This window comes from Emydura macquarii, unplaced genomic scaffold (assembly GCF_026122565.2).
Source record: "Emydura macquarii macquarii isolate MOO-44397 ecotype Brisbane River unplaced genomic scaffold, CSIRO-AGI_Emac_v2 contig_2184, whole genome shotgun sequence".
Taxonomy (NCBI): Eukaryota; Metazoa; Chordata; order Testudines; family Chelidae; genus Emydura; species Emydura macquarii.
Window position 1 is genome coordinate 2,785,214 of NW_027132321.1, and position 9,401 is coordinate 2,794,614.

At 42.0% G+C, this 9,401-nt stretch overlaps 1 protein-coding gene across 1 annotated transcript; it reads right to left on the minus strand.

Annotated features, from left to right (window-relative positions):
- Positions 1-875: 875 nt before the first annotated feature.
- On the minus strand, positions 876-6,610 carry GUCA1B (guanylate cyclase activator 1B). Its single transcript, XM_067558714.1, has 4 exons — positions 6,407-6,610; positions 4,414-4,563; positions 2,835-2,949; positions 876-1,045 (listed from the first exon to the last, which is right to left on the minus strand). The coding sequence occupies exons 1-4, from the start codon at positions 6,608-6,610 to the stop codon at positions 918-920; spliced, it is 597 nt and encodes a 198-aa protein (XP_067414815.1). The 3' UTR covers positions 876-917.
- Positions 6,611-9,401: the final 2,791 nt, after the last annotated feature.

The following is a 9,401-nucleotide window of genomic DNA, read 5'->3' on the forward strand; positions in this document are numbered from 1 at the left end:
CCTCCCAGAACCAAAGACCCTCTGGCTCGGTGCCGGGAGCAGGATAGAAACGAGAGATGGAAAAGGGCTGTACTCCATCTGCCCAGCCAGTATACTGTTGTTCTCTACAGTACATTTTCCTGTGCTCTGTATACATACAGTTTTGGCTACCAGCACAGAAATTCAGAACATGGCATTGTCTCACTTGTTACAATGTAACTTTCATTTGTGATGCTGATATATTGATGTCTAATGATCTTTGTATTACCGTAATGCCTAGGAGCGCCCCAGCCACGGACCAGGACCCCATGGTTCTAGATGCTGTACAGACACAGAACAAAAAGAGTGCCTGTCCCAAAGAGCTTATTGTACTCTATGAAATACATCCACCTTTCATTCTCACACATATTAGGCATCTTAACAGACCTCTTGAGTGCTCAAAGTCTGTTATCAAAGCACTTACTTTTTGTTGCTGCTTTTCAATATGTTCCTATCTCTGCAGGCATTGATGATATTGACAGACACCGATCTACGGTGAAAGCAATTCCACTGAGTCAGGAATACTCATTTCCCAATCCCCTTGGGTAGTCTGAATAACAGACACCGCTCAGAATACCAGCCGTGGCAAGACATTGTCAGATGTTAGTTCCTTTGGGTGTAACCAGGAGCCTGAGCTGGCAAGCAGCATAGCATGTACACAAAGAGACCTATTCTCTACAGTGGCTTGCCAGCAATCGTCTCCATGCTATATTCAGCATACAGGTTTGACATATGGAAAGAAGGTTTCTCAAGCCATCTGAAGTTTTCATTTGGATGCTGAGGCTCTGTTAAGAGTGACAGGCTATTGACATCTGGTGACTTCATCCTCAAACTGACATAACTCCAGGTGCAGCCAGTATCACACATTTTCATCCCTATCAGAATCACAGAGGGTTCTATTAAAACGAATCACTTTTCCTCCTCTGTTCCAGAATCCACCCTCCAGGGTTTACGTCCATTTGTAACATCTTCATCACCCACTTGTCTTTCCGTGCACCATCAACGAATTCATCAAGGGACAACTGTCCTGGAGAAGAAATGAGAAAGATAGAGATCAACAGAGTGAGACAGAAAGGCCTGGTTTACACTTAAAATCTAGGTTTATATAGCGATGTCGGTCAGCGATGTGAAAAATCCAAACCCCCTGAGCACCACAGCTGTGCCAACCTAACCTCCAGTGCAGACACAGCAAGGAAGTTGGAAGAATGCTTCTGTTGGCCTAGCTACTGTCACTCAGGGAGGTGGTGTTCCTACACCTACGGAAAATCTTTTCCCATCAGCATAGGCTGTGTCTGCACTATGGCTATGTCTACACTACACACCACTGGCAGTGGCATCTAAGGGACATGCAATTTCATGCCACAGTGAAAAGCACACCATGTCCACACTGTAGCGTGTAGCTACACATGTCAGTGAAAGACGCTGGCAAAGGGGAGGCAGCAGGGAAAGGCTCAGCCTCTGATGGAGTCTTTCCCTGTGGCAGCAAAAGGCTCCAGCAAGTGGGAGACAGAAGGACACTACACTGCTGAAAGTAGCATTGTAGCTGGAGAAGCACAACTTGGTGAGTAGAGAGTGTATGGGGTATGTACTTGAATATATACCCACACCCTTCAGGCATCTCTTTACTCACCTAAGCTGTGACTCACCAACTGCACTGCTATTTTTACCCCTGCTAGGGAGACTCCACGTGTATGTATACAACATGCCGCTGAAAGAAGGGTGCAATGTAGATGAACCATATGAGATTATGCCGGCATAGCCGGTGTAGTCCCCATACTGTAGACATACTCAAAGTCAGAGAGAAGAGGCAAAAAGGAAGTAAAAATGATATTCTGCACTTTAAATGACAAATTAAGAATGAGGGCAACAACTAAGTACCAGTCCTCTGCTTATCGATACATGGCCAGTCTTCCAGGGTGCCGTAAAACCACCCAATGTATAGGTATTTCAGGTTTCAGTGCATCCCACTACACATTGACTCAAACTTTGTCATCAGATCCCTTCCCTAAGGCCTTGTCTACATGGGAGAAATTGACTGGAATCGCTATTCCAGAATAACTATTCAACTATCGCTATTCTTGTATAATTTAGCTGTTCTGGAATATCTCCTCTGTGTGGACTCTCTATTACAGAATAAAAGTGATTTTATTCTGGATGAATTATTCCAAAACATATTAATTATTCTGGAATAAAGTCACTTTTATTTTGGAACAGTGTCCACATGGGGGGTTGTTCCAGAATAGCTAATATTCTAGAATAGCTATTTTGGTCAATTTCCCCATGTAGACAAGTCCTAACAGACAGAAAAATATTCAGGCCTATCCTTCCTGGAGTGGGCTTGATTAAGACCAAATGTTGTAATAGTTTGATATCTAATACATCCTTTTTCAGGAGAACTCTGAACCTGATCGTGCAAACCATTACTGATGTGAGTGGTCCCATTGACTACAGTGGAACTACAAGGACAACTCCAGAGTTTTAGGATTGAGCCCTATATTAGGCTTTGCAGAGTACCTGATGATCTCAGAGCCAGAGATGGGTGTGGTATAATTACTCAGATAGATTAGAAGATTTTTTCCATCTTGAACTCCTGTTATCTTATGTTATAACAACAGGAAATGTTCTCCGTCCCCTTGATATTGACCTTAATGGAGTTACTTCAAGATTTACCCGAATGTAACTGAGATCAGAGCTTGGTCCACCATTTCTAATATGAATAAGATGATCCTCCTAGATGATTAACAATTACATTGGTCTAGCCAGCAGAGATGTCTTTTCACAAGGCGTGAACCCAACCTGAACTGTAAATTTCTTACCGTCCCCATTCTCATCCACTAACTGAAATATCCTGTCCACGACCTCCTCAGGGGAAAGCAGTGGAGTCCTCTCCTCCATTTCTGACCGACACACTTTCTTCAGCCTGTAAATAGACTGAAAGGAAAGAAGCTTGTGAGTAAAAAGGACCGTCAAGTACAAAACGGCAAAGAAAGAGAGTTATTATTAATTATGCTATTTAGGACTTTGAACCTGCTGTCTGTCTCTCTGTCTGTCTGTCTGTGTCTATCACAAACATTAATCAAACCTCAGTGCTCCCCTGCAAGCTAGACAAGCAAGTATTATTGTCCCCATTTTACAGATGGGAAAACGCATGCTCAAAAGTTAAACGATTTGCCCAAGGCCTCACAGCATTTGAGTGGCATATCTGGGAAAAAAACCTTAGCACATGCATTCATGCCTCGCAGATCTGTGCTTAGGCTGCTAGTTCACATCTCATTATTGATATTATTACTAATATATTTCGGGGAGTGTATAGTTGCTGATACAGGGGCCAGCTTTGGCAGTCACTGTGCTACTCCTGGCCCTGCTGGCACTCTCCAGCTGCAGAGAAAATTTCCCTGCTAATGAGACCACAGTAGAAAAGAAATAATAATAATAATAATACTAGTAAGTGAAAGTAAGAGTAACTGTTATTATTTATTATTTAATGAATTAATAAATCTAAATCTTCTGGATTGTTTCCTCTTCTGGGTCCAATTCTGCTCTCATGGAAGTCAATAGGAGTTTTTGCCACCGAATTCAATGGGAGCAGGAACAGATCTTTGCATGCAAAGACCTGGAAACATTTCAGTCTGCAAACATGTCTAAAATGCAAAAACCCGGTAATAATAATGACCTTGCACTTATGTAGCACCTTTTATCCAAGCAGATCCCAAATGGATGTGCTAGACAGGTTCCTAATACCATTTCAGGTTAACATCCTTAGATTAAAATATCTGATCCAAATGGGAGTCAGTGGCATTACTCAAGATTTGGAGTGGTGTAGTTGAAAGCACAGGGTGGTCCATAGTCTCTCTTCTATTTCTATTACTAGAATTGGACATGTCGTTTCTATTTATGCCTCCAACCCAACTGCTCTTGGGGAAAATGCCTCTGGCACCAATTTTGCTCATGAGGCTAAAGAGTTTTGGCTGACATCTTGCCATTCTGGAGACTGGTGAAGGCATGACACAGTTATGCCTGATTCCCTGCTGACCTTAAAACCCTGGCTAAACTTCACCAGGGCTGTCCTCCCTTGTGGCCCTGGTCGAAGGATGCTTATCACATCCTGCTGCCCATGACCCATCCAAGAAGAGGGATCAACTGGCTTTAGTGAAGAAGATACTGTCTAATTATCATTCCTGCTGTGACTACTAAGTACTTCCCTTGTTGGTTAGGAGAAGTTCCCAGAAGAGGTTAAGCTCTTCTTTCTTACATCCTTTGTCTGTCTTGTCCACTCAATCTGTTAGCTCTTTGAAGAAGATGCTGTCTTTTGCTATATGTACATACAGGGCCCTTGGTCTCAACTGGGTCCTCTAGATGCTATTGTAGCATAAGGAATAAGGAAATCCTACTTACATCAATTATTTCTAGGAGTTCAGTTTTGTCTATGCAGCCGTTCCCATCTTTGTCATACACTTTGAATGTCCATCTCAGCTTGTGTTCCAGTTTTCCTCGTAGGACAAGATTCAAAGCAGCCACATACTCCAGGAAATCAATAGTGTTATCCTGCAGGTACAAGAGAGGCAACCACACAGGCACTTACTCAGACCTAGTCAGTACGACTGTGTAAACAGGGATGAAAAACATGCCAAGGTGATACTCTCGATTATTTGGGTATTTCTTTATTTGCTACTTTGCATTTTTTAAAGAATCCTGCGCACTTTTCAAGCCAACTGATTGACCGATTGATTGGGCAGTGTGGGATTTGTTGTCGAATCTGATCTGAAGGTGTCAGGTATTCACTGTCTTAAACAAAAACAAGACCCTTCCCCAACTGCTGTGTTTAACTAGGTGGGAAGGGAAAAGACAAGGACAAATTCAGCTATCGCAGTGGTTCCCAGACGTTTCTTTGCTCTGCCATGGCACACCTGGATACCTTTCATTATTTGGAGGCACACCACCATATAGTCTCCAAATGAACTCATGAATATTCATGAGCCAATTCAGAACTCTTCAAATACTTTTTGAGCTACTTTTTGAGCTGCTGGTCTATAGCTTGATGTGCTGCCATGTGGGGATCTGAGGTCAAAGTTCAAAGAGAGACTTAGTGACTTTTCATGAATACTTTAAACTAAAGACCAGGTCTAGATCCTTAACTGGTGCAAATTGTTGCAGGTACATTGAGTTCAATAGACTTAAGCCAGTCTATACCAGCTGAGGATCTGGCCCCACATTCTCTACCGTTAAGTCTAAGGACTGTCTCACCTCAGGGCAGGTTGCCCTCAGGGAGGCCCTGCTATGTAATACCAGGTTTACAGGCTCATCGGCTGGTGGCCAGTGATCAGAAGGACACTTGAGGGCGCACGGGAGGCTGCTCAGAGAGCCCACCAAAAAGTGCACTTCTTGAGGCAGCGCTGAAAGTGGAAATCACTCATTCATGCCCAGCTTGCTCTGCCAGTTTAGTACGGCTGTTCCATAACAGTTTTGGTGGGTCTGTGCTTTATGGGAAGACGAAAAGATCGGAGGTGCTGCTGTCTTGTGTGTGTCTATACTTTGCAGGCTATGATGGCAGAAAGACTTTCTTACATTCACCCTCCATAACATTTTGGGGGTATTACAGTCACTGCATTGTTGTAAAACCATCCCCCTTTTCATGCCTGCACTTCTCTCCTACTCGTGCTAATGGGAAGTGTGCATGTGCACCCACTGCAGAATTGACTTCTATCAGCCTGGTACTGCAAATGACTGCAAAAGTGGGGCTCTCTTTTAGGACCTGATCCAAAGGCTAGTTAAATCAATTGGAATAATTGGAATCTTCCTATTGACGTTGGTCAGCTTGAGATAAGACCCAAAGTGAAGTGACTTCTTGCACGTAACAGCTTCACTCACCAGATGTTTTGCTAAAATGGGGATTGCACTGACAATACAAGAGTCTCACTCCACTGCACACAACATAGCGCCTCGCTAGACTTTCACTCACTACGATTCCCTCCGTACCAGGACAGGAAGGTAACTTTTGGGCATTCATCTCCTGAGCCAGCTCTACTGTCTGAGGATTGTTGGGAAAAATTGCCTAATGTGGGCGCCTAAATTTAAACATCTAAATCCGTATTTAGGCACCTGAGTAAGAAAAGTATTGCCCTTAATTGCTACCTGTGTTTAGATTCAGGGTATTTTCATTTAGTTTATTTTCATTATTTCATTTATTTTCATTTAGTTAATCCTCGCAGCATGGAAAGTACTAGAGCTCCTTCTTGGGCTACCAGGGTTCACTAACCTTGTCTCAAACTCATTAAAAAATAACAACAGGATGCAATGAGCCAAAACAATCCCCAAATTTCAGAAAGAAAATAAGACTGGTGATTGATCTACTTAAGCAGCTCCATTACTGCTGGCCCTTGACACTTACCCCGTTTTTATCAAAAGCTTTGAACATAGTCTCAATATATTCCGCTGCTTCCTTGTTATCCTGGACTCCAAAGAAGCGTTTGAATTCATGCATGAAGAGGGTCCCGCTGGGACATTCCACCACAAACTTCTTATACCATTCCTGCAACTCAGCAACGTCAATATCTGCTTGTTCCCCTTCCTCATTGGTGAAATGTTGTCCCATGTTGCTCCAAAAAACAGAAGAGAAAGAAAGACAGAAAGAAAGGAAAATTTAGTTAGTGTCCTTTTGCTTATATTGTTCCTTTTTCTCCTTCAGCTGCTTTTTCTATCTTCTGTTCGTTCTTGGGTTATTTCTTGTCTTTGTTTCTCTTTCCTGCCTTTCATTGATGTGGTATATTTCTGTTTTGTCACCTTGTGTTGCTTTTGCTTTATTCCTTCTCCTCCTTTTCTCTTTCTTTCCTTCTCTTCTGTGTCCTCTGCTTGCTCCTACAATCTCATTCTCTTACTAGAGGATACTGGAGTGGCTTTTCTTAGTCCAACATGTGGTATCAGAATTGGATAAAAATAACTAAGATCATTAGGAGATTCCCATTATGAGTCACAGAGACCTTCAGATGTTTCAGAGCTGTGCCTCCTTTCGGAGCAAACTCCAGGAAGGGTCAAAATGACTTCTAATGTCAATCTAAGGATTTGAAAGTCAAGGTTCCCACTAATATGTGATGTATAATCCCCTTCTCCCTGACTCTGTGCATTATTTGAATAACAAAGCAATCAGAAACAATTTCTGTAAGAGTAGTTCCTAGCCACTGATACGTGTCTGAGTTTTTTGGGATGGACACTCTAGGCTTCCCTTGAAGTGTGTGAAATATTCACAAGGATAAGTGAAACTACTAGAAATAAGGGTATTTTAATTTTTTTTTTAAAAAACTCCAAAACAGATCCATTTTGGAGAAATATGTGCTATCTTTTGCACACTTTTAATAAAACGTGGGCTCCTTTTCCAGTGAAAATGAGTGCTATGGTAAAAATTTTAAAAGCACTTAAGTGACTCATCAGCCTCGAGCTTTTTTGGAAATTTCACCCATAGGACCCAAATAGGAGATCCAGCATAAATTAAACTGAAGTCACTGCGATATGATCATCTTGTCGCTTCTTAACCTTTGTTGCAGCTGCTGCTATTTACATTTTCCATAAGCACCTCACTGTTACTTTGTGTTCCTTATCTGTCTGCCATTTATTGCACAGTGGAATTTTAAACATTGTGTGAGTACTTCACACAGAGACATTTTTGTATGTGTTCTCTCAAGGAGACTGCAGTTCAAAATGTGCTGAAAGTTAGACAGCTGTATCAATACCTGCAGCTAAGAATGGCAACGCTTCCATTGACTTTAAATGGAGTTTAGGGTTCCAAGCACCTCTGAAAAGCAGGCCCATCTAGTTGCATTAAATATAGATTCAGGTGCCTGCCTTTAGGAATCCATGCCTGAAAATTTGGCCAGTGGATTTTCCTTGTATGAATTTTTCATTCTCTAATATTCTGTATGCATATGTTAGGTTGTATTAATGACTAACTCTTATTTATTATAGGCCCTGATCCTACAAACACTTACTTACACATGGGGGTAACTTTACACACATGAGAAGGCCTGTGAACATCAGGGTGTATACAGTTAGTCCTGTGTGCTCCAGGACCTTTGCTATGATTTAAAATGGGAAAATTTTCTATACATACATATAAATTGCTTTTTACCTCTTAATGATTTGTATATAAAATGTTTGATTTTCAAAAAAACAGAATTCCTATACATACATTAAAATATTTTTAAGCAGAAAAATCATATTACATTTTTTTTTCAAATCCTATCTCTTCCATTCATTGACATGCTTTCAGTGTTTACTACATATTGTGATGAAATAGTTCATATCTCACAGAGAGAGAAGAAACATCAGCTTCCAATAGCTTAATTATTATTTATTATTTGTATTATGGTAGCACCTAGGAACCCAGTCAAAAATCAGGCCCCTATGGTGCTAGGCACAGTATATATAGAAGACAGAACACAGTCCCTGCATCAGGCATCTTACAATCTCCTACATCACTCCCAAAGATTGGGCCCTCACTTCTGTAGGTGCCTGATATTATTTGTTCTTGTAGTGTAATGTTTTTATGACAATACTAGAACTTTATCCATTGCCACAGCAGGTGTTGGAGTCCAATCTGTCTTTCCATGTCAGCTGGAAACAAATGACCTATTGCTATAAATGTGCTTGAGCCACCCTGCCACACAGATAGGATTCCACCCCTAAGAGGATTGGAGCAGTGTTAATAGGAAACAATAGTCTCCACACTCCAGTAATAGCAAGGGGCATGAGGATTAGAGTCACTCTTTTTAGCAGGAGGTTGGAATTTATAATGTCGTGGAAGAACATGGTTCAACACCTCAGCTAGGCACACGCTACCATAGAGAAATCAGGCTGCCATTTAACATAATAGCTCCTGGTCCTGCAACTCCTTACTCACGCATGCTGACCGTTTACTCACGCGAGGAGCCTCAGTGAAGTCAATGGAACTACACACCTACGTGTGGGCTTGCCGGAGCATATCCATCTATGGCACTTTCCAAGCAAGGATCTACAAGTGCTATGTTGATTCACATAAGAATCTGCACACGAAGTGGGTAGGGCTGAGGTTCTGTGGCCTGCAATGTGCAGGAGGTCAGACTAGCTGATTGTGATGATCTCTTCTGACCTCAAAGTCTATGAGTCTTTGAGACATGGTCAGGGCAGGCGAAGTATGGGTACATATGGGATCCAGTGGAATGACCAGCGAGATTAAAGCTGCTTTTCTCTAGCAAAAATGCCAGGTGAATCTCACGGAAGTGCAGCGTGCTAAGAGGGTGCAGAGAAATCCAGTTTGCACCTCCCTGCACCAACAGGGATGGATCTGGCCCAGTGAAATTAGGCTGTAATCCTGCAAATACTTATGCATGTGCTTAACTTTAGTACCAGCAGTA

Bases quoted from the DNA above. Each gene is read 5' to 3' on its own strand.
- GUCA1B (XM_067558714.1), bottom strand. From the start codon at position 6,610: ATGGGACAACATTTCACCAATGAGGAAGGGGAACAAGCAGATATTGAC. The intron at 4,564-6,406 runs GTAAGTGTCAAG...TTGTACCTGCAG, and splicing joins AAGCTTTTGATAAAAACGGG to GATAACACTATTGATTTCCT. The intron at 1,046-2,834 runs GTAAGAAATTTA...TTTCTTCTCCAG, and splicing joins AGTGGATGAGAATGGGGACG to GACAGTTGTCCCTTGATGAA.